The sequence below is a fragment of the Rattus norvegicus genome, chromosome 20 (assembly GCF_021556685.1).
Source record: "Rattus norvegicus strain SHRSP/BbbUtx chromosome 20, alternate assembly SHRSP_T2T, whole genome shotgun sequence".
Lineage (NCBI taxonomy): Eukaryota > Metazoa > Chordata > Mammalia > Rodentia > Muridae > Rattus > Rattus norvegicus.
Window position 1 is genome coordinate 8,664,496 of NC_141553.1, and position 13,806 is coordinate 8,678,301.

General features: G+C 52.2%; 1 protein-coding gene across 5 annotated transcripts in view; it reads right to left on the minus strand.

Annotated features, from left to right (window-relative positions):
- Nucleotides 1-448: 448 nt before the first annotated feature.
- Mdga1 (MAM domain containing glycosylphosphatidylinositol anchor 1) overlaps nt 449-13,806 on the minus strand; it is a 63,951-nt gene continuing 50,593 nt past the window's right edge. For 2 of the 5 annotated variants that reach the window (XM_087597418.1, XM_087597419.1), the window contains 7 exons: nt 13,260-13,437; nt 12,990-13,013; nt 11,921-12,073; nt 11,399-11,533; nt 6,424-6,554; nt 6,112-6,168; nt 4,465-4,818 (listed from right to left, as the gene is read on the minus strand). In XM_087597418.1, coding sequence (XP_087453544.1) covers nt 6,154-6,168; nt 6,424-6,554; nt 11,399-11,533; nt 11,921-12,073; nt 12,990-13,013; nt 13,260-13,437 — 636 coding nt within the window. In that variant the 3' untranslated portion in view covers nt 4,465-4,818; nt 6,112-6,153. 5 annotated transcript variants of the gene reach the window in all.

Here is a 13,806-nt window from a genome sequence, read left to right on the forward strand (position 1 = left end):
GAGTTCAATTCTCAGCAACCACATGATGGCTCACAACCATTTATAATGGGATCTGATGGCCTCTTCTGGTGTGTCTGAAGACAGCAACAGAGCACCCACATACATTAAATAAATAAATAAATAAATAAATAAATAAATAAGAACGAAACATCTTCCTCAAAGCCTTGAGCCCAAATTCCCTTTGACAGCCCTCCATGACAGCCCTCTGTTTTCAGGATCTATCTAGTGACAGCAGGTATTCGGCTGATATCTGGGTTCACTGTGGGCAGACAGAATACAAGTGTCCTCTGTCCAGGCCACAGTGACAGGTGGCAGAGAAGAAAGGCTGCCCCAGCCCCGCCTCGCCCCGCCCCGCCCCGCCCAGCCCAGCCCAGCCCCGCCCAGCCCCGCCCAGCCCAGCCCCTTGCTGTCCCTCCGAGAAGCCCAACACACGCAGGCTGGCCCCGACTTCTAGAACACTGCATCTTTATTGATTGAAACAACCGCGTCCGCAACTAGAGGTTACATTTTGGGGTTTGTGGAAGAGAGAAAGATGGGTGGTGGGTAACAGAGGCTGGGTGGAGACAAGAGAGCAAGGCAAAGGGGTGAGGCGGGGGTCGCGAGAGACCCACGCGTGTCACCCTGTTGTGCTTTTAATCGGTGGCAGGGTGGGTGGGGCAGACGAGTGGGTCTGGGCATATGGGGAGGATTGGCTTTCCTCCATCTATGGGGTGCTAGGGAAGGAACAGTCCCTACTTTCCTGTCCCTTATGGACTGGGGATAAACATTTGATGATCGGACTTCCATGGGGCAGAGGGGGATAACGGTTGGGGATGCCCTAGAGCAGTCCCCTTCCCGAAGAACTGGGCTGAGATGGGGGGAATGGGATGTTTGAGAGGAGGGCAGGAGGGTGCTAGGAGGGAGAGCATTTATATCAGGACCCCTGGGCAATGAAAGCAGGCCAAACATGGAAGGGAGAAGGATGGGGGCAGGCAGATGCCTTCTCTCTGAACCTCAGTTTTTCACACCTGTATAGTGGGCACACCAGATTCGATGCCTTTAAGGTCCCTTCCAGTGCTAAGGGTCAAGAGATCTCCAGAAAAGAGTGGTCCTTCGGTACACACACACACACACACACACACACACGAGAGCGCTCACACATACATAAGCCCAGTACTGACAGAACGGAATGAACCCAGAACCTGAGCTCAGCTAGTAGCCTGCAGGAACTCGCCAGTACAGGTGAGTTCACTCACCACACTCATGGGACATTCCCTGGGAACGTCCCTCCTCAGCCCCATGGAGCTGGCCAAGCAGAGGAAAACCCCAAGAACACTCCATGACCTCTGCAGCTCTCCTGGCCCTGGGAAGAATGTCAGGATGATGAGACATCAGACTCCTGTGCAGAGAGCAGTGACAGTCTCCAAGTGACAACTGTGCTCTCCTTGGGAGAGGTGTGTCTGTGGCCTGGGAGAAGAGGCCAGAGTAGGACGGGGAGATGGTTTGTCTCTCAAAAAAAAAAAAAAAAAAAAATCCAAGTAACACCTGTCACGTGTGTAATGGGCCTCGGCAGCATGGAGAGCGCCCGGAGAAGGGTCAGTTCCACTCGGCTGTCTGTAGCTACTCTGGTAAGGGGTTCGCAGGAGCAGTGACTCACGGTAGGACACCCCTGGGGATGTAGCACTAGGCCTCCAAGAACTGAGCCAGACCTGCCCATGCCCGTCTCTCTTCCAGCTTCTGCATTCAAAATCTGTGAAAAACCTGCTTTTCTGAGTCTCGTGCAGGCCCTGTCAGCCTGAACGGGCGCTTCCGGAGAACAGGAGAAGAAGGATGGTGAGTGAGGAAGAGGGAATTATGGGAGGAATGTGCCCGGAGAAGCAGGTTTTGTCTTCGAGGATGAATGAAGGTTCATAGAGGTTACCTGTGGTCCCTGTGGTCCCAGGGACAGGACAGCCAAGCGGGGGCTACCCACTGACTGCGCTTCACTGCCTGGTCACAAGAATACTATTCTCCTCCCAGTCACTAACTTGTAGGGGCCCCAGGAGTAAAAGGGCCCCAGAACCCTGAGAGCTTGACTCTGGGATCCCTGCTTTAAGGCCACAGTTTCCCTCAGCTCCCTCAACACAGAGGGTGAGGCTGCCACTGAAGAGATCTGCTACATCCTGTCAGCCTGGTCTCCTGGGACTGGGGTGTTCACAGGTCACCTCTCAACATGGACCCTCAAGGCTAGGTACAGGAAGGCCAATTCACACAGGCTTCCACGTGCAAACAGCTTCTGCCCTGCCTACAGTTACACTTAGACTCTCAACCCTGCACACACCTAAATGCCTCCGGCACACACACACGCACACGCAGATCGGCCTCACCGCCCCTGCACAAAGGTGGGCTCACACAGACATGCCCACCCCAGCCCCGTTCACTTGCATATGAGGGTGGGTTCCTTAAACAGGCTTTTCAATCTCAGACCACACACCCTTCAGGCACGGCTGCTGTCACCATAGAGAAGGTTCTGGAACACGGGGCTAACACATACTGTGCACCTTTCCTGAGTCCGGCTCTAAGATATATAGAGAAGAATCCCCACAATTAAAGCAGTCAGGACAATGGGTCAATGTGGGGGAGCAGGCTCAGGGTACAGTGGGAACCCCAGGAGGAGTTGGGGGAGCTATTTCTTTAGCACAATGCTGGCCCAGAGACCCTGGGGTTGAGAGGACCCCAGATTTCCCTCTTGGGTTGTCCTAAGAGGCTTCTTCACATTTCTAATACCAGGCTGCATTCTGATGCCATCAAATCACACCCTATACCCAGGCTGACCCCTGCTCAGTTGATTCTATATGGTCAGGGACTACTGGCTTATAGAATCCATGCCACCCAGTTTCTACTATAGTGACAGCAAGAATGATGGAGGGGCTCAGAGCAGGAGGGACCCACAGTCGAGTTGGGGCAATAGACTCAGTACAGATGGGACAGTTAAGGAGCAATACCCTGCAGATGTCACAGAAGCGTGTTCTGGAAACCAGAGCAATTCACTTCAGACAAAGGGCTTGAAGGGCCAGGAAGGGCAGCCACACTGGTTGGGTACCAGGATGCCTGGCTGTAGCCTGACCATTTAGCAGCCAGTGATGTTGGCAATGATGATGAAGGAGGTGGAGGTGGTGGTGGTGGTGGTGATACAGGCCAGGTGGGGTTGGGGGTTAGGCAGCAAGGGTCTTGATCTTCAGTGTGCCTCTGGCTATTGCCATGATACCGGGGTTCCAGCCTCTTCTCTCCAGTTGTCCTCCCAAATGCTCAGGGAAGAGCCCCTGTGTCACGCCTCCAGGCAAGGATCTAGCCTTCAAGAGGGTCATCTGCAAGCTCTTTGTCATCCAGAGGGGTGGAAAGGCTGTAGCAGGCAGTCTGAGACTGCAGACAGGGCGAGCACCCCACACACATGTCTTTGAGGTGAAGACTGCACGTTGACGCTCACCCACAGAGACGGGGCTAACTACTTACTGCCTCGTGTTCCTGCACACTCCCGTCCAACGATGGTACACAGACATGGATGGGCACATGGGATCTCACACACGCAGAGATGTGCATACAGACACGCTTGAACACTGACACACACGTGCACGTGTACATAGACTCATCCTGGAAGGGGCTAGGATTCTGCTCTCCCATGAAAGCTAGGTAGCAGGTAAAGGGACCCAAAGAGGAAAAGTTCTAGACCCTATTCTATCAATTCCGAGGACAGAAACCTTTTCTCAGCTCCCAGGGAACAAAGAGACACAACCACCTCAATTCATCTCTCCCCCTCCCTGCCCCCGTACTCCACAGGGCTGACTAGACAGTGCCTTACATTCCCCCCAAACCCCCTCTTCCAGAACTCTCTGGCCAAATACCTAAGAAACGGGATCCACTCCACTGTGAGTTCATTGTTCTCTGTGGGGACATGGGGTCACAGAGGCAGGACTCTCTGCTCCCCTCAAAGCCAATGCTCACCTGGAAAATGGTATAAACACCAGTCCTCACGCACTGGCTTCCCTGGAAATCCCAAGCTGGGACTATCTGGAGTGGCATCTAGCTGCTGATCGGAGTCAGGGGGCTGGGGCCCTTCCAAGTGGGCACAGTACGGAGGGGAAGGGGACATCCTAGGAACAGGTCAGGGACTCTGAGTTGAGCAACATGTCCACTCTGCAGCAGATATCCCTTCCTTGTCAGCCTCTGAACAAGGGACAGTCGGAGAGCTCACGGAGTCCCGACTGGACTGCCTCTGAACCTTGTGACCTCCATCCAGGCAGCCCAAGTCTGATATTTTGCCCACATCCAGCTCCCTTCTGGCAAGCATCTGGGCTGGAGTTGGGCCTTGAGTCAGGACAGGGCAAGGTCAGACAGACACAGTGCAGTGTGCAGACAAGATGAGGCCTGTGTCGCACCAAGGTCCCTGGAGGTGGTGGATGCCGTTCACGTAAGTCCCATCTCCACAGTAAAGAAGGTGCTGGCAGGTCGAATAGAAACTTGTGCTTTAATATATCTGTGTGTGTGAGTGTGAGTGTGTGTGTGAGTGTGTGCGTGTGTTGAACAACCACCAGAGTCTGGCCTGGCCTCTGTCCACGTTCTCCACTCATCCTTGCAGCCAATGAAGGCCCCCTCCCTGGTGGGCCGGCCCCGCCCCTGGGCACCCCGGCTGGCAGGGGTCAGTCTTTGGTACGATGTGGACACTTTGGTGTGCCGGGGGCAGGGTGGGGTGGGGGCCACACAGCTCTCATCATCTCTGCAACGCCAAGAGGAAGATGGTCATGGATCCCCAAAGCTGCAGGCTGGACAGGCGGGGGGCTCCACTGCCTGGCATCACCACCACTGTGATATAAGATAGAGAAGAAATAGGCCAGGGTTCTAGTTAGCTCCATCTTGAACAGGGAGGGACAGACAGGTAGGCCATGGAAGGCCGTGACTCAGCTTCTCTTCAGGGGGTGAAGGAAACCCGAAGGTGGGTGTTCACACAGTCCACACAGTCTACACAGTTTACACTGTTCACACAATTCACACAGTCTGCACAATTCACACAGTCCACACAGTTCACACAGTCCATACAGTCTGCACAGTTCACACAATTCACACAGTCTATACAGTTTATGAATTTCACATAATTCACACAGTTCACAGAGTCCACACAGTTCACACAGTTCACACAATTCACACAGTTCACACAGTTCACACAAATTCACACAGTTCACACAATTCACACAGTCCACATAGTCCACACAGTTCACACAGTCCACACAGTTCACACAGTCCACACAGTCCACACAGTTCACACAGTCCACACAATCTGCACAGTTCACACAATTCACACAGTCCGCACAGTTCACACAGTCCACATAGTCCACACAATCCACACAGTCCACACAGTTCACACAGTTTACACAGTTCACATGGTCCACACAGTTCACACAGTCCACACAGTTTACGAATTTCACACAGTTAACACAGTTGACACAATTCACACAGTCCACACAATCCACACTTCACACATTTCACATAGTCTACACAGTCCACACAGTCTGCACAGTTCACACAATTTACAGTTCACATTGTCCACACAATTCATACCCCAACCATTGTCTACACGGTTCACATAGTCTACACAGTTCACACAGTCTGCACAGTTCACACAGTCCGCACAATTCATACAGCCCACACAATTCACAAAGACACACTCATGAGGGCTACCTCAGCATGCTGCAGTCCATGCACTAAGACACAGAGCAAAGGACTTGGCCTCAGTTTCCTTATCTATAAAATGGGTCTAATAGTTTCTGAAATCCCTGAGACTTGCCAGGAGCATTGATCTAAGCCTGCTATGCAGGTTTCTGTCTGATGCCTGGCACACGGTCATTGCCCAGCCAACTGTGTGGGGGCTCTGGGTATTGGAAATACCTGGGCCATGAGAATATACTAAAGACACCTCAGTAAGCTTAGGGAGGCAGGGCCAGTGGCCTCTTTCGGTCTTCCATCATCCTCACAGCCTGACTCAAGGTGGGCACTCATTCACAGTCAGACACAAGACAGTTCTTGTCATCCAGGCATCTTAAGCCCCTCCAAACTGCCCCCTTCCCACCCCCTTTCCCCAACCCACTTCCAGACTCATACCTTTGTTGGGATCCATCTGCCTCCGGGGACACTCTCCCTTCTTCAGTGTGACATCATCTATGGCAATATCCCCCAGGTAGCCCGAGCCTCGAACCCCCTCAAAAATAATCTGGGGTGGGGTCAGAGAGCAGGGGGAGGGGTTGGGGACATTGGGGCTGGCACCAGAGCCTCCCCACCCCTTCACCTGGGGCTACCAGGAAGCCCCCGTCCCCTGCCTTAACCACCCCCAGGACCTGAGTGGGACCTCCCTAAGACCCCTGGCCAAGACAGCCACCTGCCTTCAGAGTAAGTAGCCTTCAGCCATCTACTCACCTGGAAGGGTCCGCTGGGGTTGATGGGCACGTGGGCCTGTTGCCACACGTTACCTTTATTACCGCTGAGGGACCAGGCATGCGTGTCTAGAGTGCCTTTGTTCCTGGACCTCACCAGAAGGTTGAGGGAGCCTGTGGCAGGAGATAGGAGAGCAGGCACGGTGAGGTTGGCAAGGGCACCCCACCCCCACCTTCCAGTCTTCCCCAAGCCGGCCCCTCCCTTTCTCACCCCTTCCACAGCACAGCCCTGCTGGATGGCACCTGGTCCTGTCCCCAGACCAGGGTGCAAGAGTTCCTTCCTTTTTTTCCTTTCTTTTCCATGAAATCAGTGATGGGGGCCTGACACACACACACACACACACACACACACACACACACACACACACACACCCCTTCCTTAACTCCGACAGGACTCTTACGGCATAAGTACACGGTTAAGTGGGCTGCAGAGAGGACTTACCATCTTTATTTGTACAGTTCTAAACATTACATAAAGAGAGATTTATTTTTATTTATGCGCGTGTGTGCGCACACACACATCTGCAGAGGCCACATGAGAGCACGGGAGGGAGCCGCTAGAACTGGAGTGACGGGTCCCCATAAGCTACCCAATGCAGGGCCAGGAACCAAACGCAGTGGTTTCCGAGAATGGCAAGTTCTCTTAACCTCTGAGCCATCTCTGATAGCTTGCTTTATTTATTTATGTGTTCATTTATCCATTCATTTATTTGAGGAGAAAGGTAGGCACACAGCATGGCGTGTGTGTGATCATAGGACAACGTGTACGTGGGAGTCAGCTTCTTCCGAGGTCATGTGCGTTCTGAGGACTGACGTTGGTATTGTGAAATATAGCTGAGCCCTCCTGCAGGCCCAGGCATGTTTGGTTTTAAATTACATTGTGTTATTATTATTGCGTGTGGGTGTATACATGTATGTGAAAAGGGTACATTTACACACACCCTATGGTGTATGTGTATGTGTGGTGTGTGTGTGTGTGTGTGTGTGTGTGTGTTTGTAGCTCACTGATCGGCAGCTGGCTTGCCAGCAGACCCCTTGGATCTGCCTGTCTTGGTCACCAATCTCCCCAGCCCCATTGGGTTACAGATGGGAACTTCTGCTCAGTTTTTATGTAGGTACCGAGGAGCTGGACTTGGGTCCTCACACTTGAGCAGTAAACATTTTACCGGCTGAGCCGGCTCTGCAGCCCCTTTATCCGGACGTCTGTGCACTGGGTAAAGCCAGCTACCCCAGCCATACTCTCTAACACTGATGCTAGGACAAAGCCAGAGGAAACGACACTGAAACACAGGACGATTTCTTTAAAGACATAAATCTGGGGGCTACTTGGCTATGGTGAATAGAATCAGGGTAAGATTTGGGGGCACTAGCTTAGGGGCACCAAACCCATCTGTGCAGCCTGGGGGATCTGGGACCCTAGGAGCTCTGAGGGACTCAGGGAGAGGAGTAGGTTGGAGCTTTAGTGAAAGGCACCTAGTTGCTGTCAGTGTCCCCTGGCCGTCTCTTTCAGCCCATCTTGTGGCACAAGAGACCTGGCTGTTCAGGAAAAGGGAAATCTATCTTCAGAGGCGCCTGGTGGCTGGCATTTCTGTGGCATTGCCCGTAGACAAAGCAGCACCATCTGTGATGCCAGATAGACAGACAGCCATCCCCCCTGTTGTGGGGAGAGTCACCAAATGTTACCTGCCTTGGATGAAAGGAGTTGGCTGGGACCAAGGAGAGCTGACGAGACACAAAGTTTAGGGACAGCTGGTGCCCAAAGCTGCCAGGCACTGTGGGAGGGGGGTTTACATAGCAGAGCCAGGCCTGGGGGACATGCTAATGGCTCAAGGCCAGGAGGGCCTCAACAGTCAAGAATGCATGCCTAAGAGGGCAGCTAGTCGTCCCAGCAAAACAAGAAATGGCCACCCTGGCTTCAGCGGGGGCCCAGACCCAATGTTTCTTAGGGGCCTTACAAGCCCCCCAACTGCAAAATAAATTTGAGTTTTAGCATGGGCCGAAACCCTGTCTCAGAAACATTTTTTTTTTTTTGGTTCTTTTTTTTGGAGCTGGGGACCGAACCCAGGGCCTTGCGCTTCCTAGGTAAGCGCTCTACCACTGAGCTAAATCCCCAGCCCAGAAACATTTTTTTTAAATTTATTCATTTTTATTTTATGTGTATGAGTGTTAGCCTGCGTGTATATAAGTGTATATACTATGTAAGTGTGTCTGGTATCAACAGACCTCAGAAGAGGGCACTAGATGTCCCCAAACAGAGTTATAGACTATTTTGAGATGTCATGTGGGTGCTAGGAATTGAACCCAGGTCTTCTTCAAGAACAACAAGTATTGTTTTAACTGCTAAGCCATCTCTTTAGTGAAACCAATGAGCTCTAGGTTCAATGAAAGACCCTTCCTCAAAAAATTAATGTTGGCGTGTTTGTCTGTAATCCTAGCACACAGAAGGCCAACGCAGGTAGATCTCTGAGTCTGGGGGCCAGGTTGGTTTATACAGTGAGCTCTAGGCCAAGCAGGGCTATATAGAAAGACCCTTCCTCAAAACAAAACAAAACAAAACAAAACAAAACAAAATGTAAATACAGTGGAGTCTGAAGGAGGAACAATGTCTGAGGTTGACCTCTGAACTCCACAAACAGGTGCATATACACAGACTCGAACATATGCAGAACAGATCCTATACATGCACATAAAAACGAAAAAGCAAGGGGCCGGAGAGACGGCTCAGCGGTTAAGAGCACTGACTGCTCTTCCAGAGGTCCTGAGTTCAATTCCCAGCAACCACATGGTGGCTCACAACCATTCGTCACGGGATCCAATGCCCACTTCTGGTGTGTCTGAAGACAGTGACCACGTATCACATCCATAAAATAAATAATTTTTTAAATATGAAAAAGCAATAAAGGACAGCTATGTTCTGTAGGGGTAGCGAGAAGGATTCCCCCAGAAGGTTCCAGGCCAGGGACCACCCTGAGCAAAGCCCTCAGAAGCAGGAATGTACCTGGAGTACCCAAGCCAGGAACTGGGGTGCTAGCATCAGGGGGCAACAGGTAAGAGCTGTGCCTGGCACAGGAGACCTGACGATGGTGACAGGAAGGGTCAGAGGGTCCTGAGCAGAGGAGTGGTGTGACCTGGGATGGAGTCTCTCCACAGCTGGGGGATTCTGTCAGTGAGCAGGATGGCTTTCGCCTCTGGAATAGCCCACTCCTGTCCCATAGGTCTGCCAATGAGAGTCTCCCTGAGGTGACTTCCCACCCAAAAGCTCTACTGACTGGACCCACCCATGCGAAGCTCAGGGCAAGAACTGTGCGTCACAGAGATGGTCCCCTCGGGCTTTCTGTTTCCTTAATTCCCCAGGCTTTTACAACAACCTCTGTGTCCCTCCTGACACCAGGATGCCCAGGGCCACTCCAAGCTGACAGTGACCCACCATCTCCATATTTGCCTGGTTGTTGAGGTGATTCTATGCTAACACTGGGGAAGCCAGAATAGATTGACTGCTCTGAAGCTAAATAGAAACAAGGCCAGACATTCGAAGTCAGACCTTGGGGGTCATCCGCCCCCTCCCCCTGGGGGAACTTCTCAGAGTCCAGACCCCGCCACAGTACTGGTCTGCCTAAACGGTTGGGGGTGGAAGGTCTTATATCCCACCCCAGTCCTGGTTCATCCATCCAACATGACCCTCTTCCCTTGCTCATGGAAACTTCTCCAGGGTGAGCCTGAGGACTGTGGGCATCTTAAAGTCGCTGTGGAGTGGGGAGGGGGCGCGCAAGGGCAAGGAAGAAGCTTCAGCAGAAAGATAAGGAAGGATTGCCAAGATGATGGATGGTCCAGAGGGAAAAGGTGAGCATAAAAACAGAGTATAAAAAACAGCGGCGAGGAGAGAGGCGCTGCGCTCTGCCTTCTGCAGTGGTGGAGGGACCAGGAGGAGCGAGAGGCATTTACTGCGCTCTCTTTTATAACTTTCAGTCCCTGTAAAACACATTAGCTCTCCTGTAGGTTAAAAAAACAAACAAAAAAAAATAAAAAAAAAAACAAAACTTTTTTTTTCTTTTTTTTCCCCCGAGCTGGGGACCGAACCCAGGGCCTTGCGATTGCTAGGCAAGCGCTCTACCACTGAGCTAAATCCCCAACCCAAAACTTTTTTTTTTTTTTTTTTTTTTTTTTTTTTTTTTTTTTTTTTTTTAAAGACAGGGTCTCACTATGCAGTCCTGACTGGCTTGGAACTGGCTATGTAGAGCAGGCTAGCCTCAAACTGAGCCCTGCCTCTACCTCCTAAGTGCTGGGATCAAAGGCATTCACCGCCATACCCTGCATATTAAACAATGTTTGTGCTCGCAGCAGGCTCCCCAGACCAACCCCGTGGGCTTCGTGCTCCTTGTCATCTGCTGTCCTGATGCCGTCCTCCCTCCACCACCATGGAGGTCACTGCTAACTCCTATCAGTGGCTGATAGCTGCCAGGTTTGCCGTAGGGCAGGAACTTGTCCGTCTCCTGCATCAAAGTGACTGATGCCCCGCACGTGGCAAAAGCCGCGTCTGTATGAGTGACCTCAGGGGTGAGAGCAACGCTCTACCCGCACTGTCTTCCCATCCTGAGCTCCCTCCTTCATTCTCCCACATAGGGAATAGCTCTTCCTCTTGTGGCTGGGGGGGGCGGGGGGGGGGACGGGGACACACCCTTCCAATGCTGCGATTACGATACAGGGTAATCAGACGCGGGATGGGTCGCTGTGTTTCTCCGAGGAAATGCGTAACCTCTCTGAGTTATGTGGACCCTCTCCCCCGCCCGCAACCCCCCATCCCATATCTGGCAAGCTGTCTACACACAACCAAAACAGCTAAATGAGATTTCCCATCCCCACGCCCGGGTTAGCCTCCTTGGGGATGTCCCGAGCCTCCTGTGGCCCCCTCATTCTCCCCAGGTAGCACGCACGGTCAGGTCTTCCGGTCTCTAACTCACCGATGTGTTTGCCGTACATGTGGTAGAAGAAAGAGACGCAGTAGAACTTGGCGCTGGCGTTGTACAGGGGACTCACCAGCCTTGCCCGGTCCCCCAGCTCCCGGGGTCTTGATGTCTCAATGAACATGTAGTAGCCTGCAGCGGAAGTGGGGGGCGTATACTAGGAGTCTTTCCTCCTGGGCCACCCAGCCTCTGTGTAGCCGATTTCCTCCTCTCAGACCTAGCAGAGCGGCTGAATCCCATCCTCCCTGAGCCTTTCGGGGTGGGGGTGGGGTGGGGGTGGGGTAAGGGTGGAGTATCAACTCAGAGTTCAGAAGCTCTATAATCTCTTTCTTTCTGATCTTCAATCAGGTCAGAGTTCTGTCTGCCTCAGACTGGGGCTCCCGGAGGACAGGGCATGTCTCCCTCAGAGGGTCCCTGTGGACTGTCTGTGCCTCCCACCTCTCTCACACTAGGAGTCTACAGACCTAGACTCCTCCCAGAGGCCACCTCTCTATTCCCAACAACAGGCCACGCCCTCACCTTCGGGGGTGCCACTGATGTCCGTAGGTGGCCCAGTATTGGGAGAGCGCTTGGGATTCTGGGTAAGCGCATTCTGCCGTGTCCAGTCGAAGTTGTCTGTCAGATCCTGGGTGTATCCGCAGATTTTCTCATCCTCAAAGTGACAGGTATTGTCTGTGTGGGGAGGGCACAGGGGGTGGGGTGAGACAAGGTTCAACTTTAGTCCTTCCTGTCTATCCTTACCCTCCATCTAACATCCCTAAGCCAACTTTAAATACTCTAAACAACAGATCCTGGGCTTCAGGGTCAGGAAGACCAGGCAGTGGCATCCGGGACAAATTTATTCCAGAATAGGACTCCTCCATGCCTGTTTAAGACTTCCTTCCAGAATAATGACTCTAGACACACACAATAAAACGCACAGGGGCTTCAAAGGAAATCAATTATATTGAAATACAGTTGTCAAAATAGTCTCGTAATCTGTTATATAATAACAGGGGCTCCTTTACTGTACAATTAAATCACAACGTCAAGCACGAGGTCTATCTAATAACTACCGTGGTTCTGAAATGCTAAATGAATAAAAGTGACATTTGCCGATGTCTGCGACAGCTAAGGCGAGGGGGAAACGCCGGGTATGTGCGGACGACAGGGTGAGGGGTACCAATGATTATTCTAGTGTGGCTTGCTGTCTGCATTCCTCGTTAGGGAGCGTGTTAAATTTCTGTCGGAAATAATGGCGCGCCTCTTCAGATTCAGATATACGTCTTGCGTTCTATACAGAGGACCCTTGTGGGCGCCCGGCATCACAGATTACAACCCTGCCTCCTTTCTCCCCTAAGCCGTTTTTTATTTAGGGAATTTCATTGCAGAAACAGAGGACATTAGGACAGCAGGACTTTTCTGTTACTTTGACGGACAGTGCCCCGCCTCCACCAACAGAATAAACTATGGTCGCAAGTGTGTCCAGCGCATCCTCTGTTGCTAGAAACACAGGAAGAAGTAATTTTTTTCCTCTGGGTATCTCTTAAGGTTCCTAAGTCTCATCGGGTCCCTAAAGAGTAAAGGAAGTTAAGGACTGGGGTCTCACCTGACAGGCTGGGCGAGTTGATAGCTGAAAAAGCAAACAAGGAAGCCAAGTCAAAACTGGGGAGCATGGCTATACAAAATGCTCCTAGGCTGGAGGGCAGGGTGTGGGGGGTGAGGGATGGTGGTGGTGGGGGTCTTCAGAGCCAGGACTGGGGACCAGTAGGCCTGGCCTGCAATGACAGGGTAAGCGTGAACAGTGGGGTGCTCTGAGTTCAAAGGCTGTGTAGGAAGGGTATATGGGATGGGCCCACTCCCCGCTGCCATCACCTACGCTCTGTGTAGTGGATGACTCGGGAAGCCATGTCTCCAGCCCCAAAGGTGGTGTAGGGTGTGAGGTGGATCTCATAGCTGTGGGGCACACGGAGGTCAGTCAAGGTGTACTCCAGCAGCTGCCCCTTCTCCACACGCCGAACAGGGATGGCCTTGACCATGGCATTGTGCTGGTTCAACTGTGGATACAGGGGTGTTCCCAGATGCCCAAAAGGCCACACCCTCCACTGGAGGGGGAGCCCAGGCCCTGGAGTCCTTCAGGAGAGCAGGAGGAGCAGAGGTCTGGGACAGAAGGTCTTTGGTCTCCCCATCTTTGAGATGAACACTTTGGGAGTTGGGGATTTGGCTCAGTGGTAGAGCGCTTGCCTAGCAACTGCAAGGCCCTGGGTTCGGTCCCCAGCTGGGGGGGGGGGGGGAGATGGAACACTTTGTTGTCACTATGCCAACAATGATATCAAAACAACAATCATCTTGGAATGAAAACACTTCATTGATAAGCAAACGAGGGTCAAAAGATCTGTTCGCTTACATAGAAGCTGGCTCAGCCC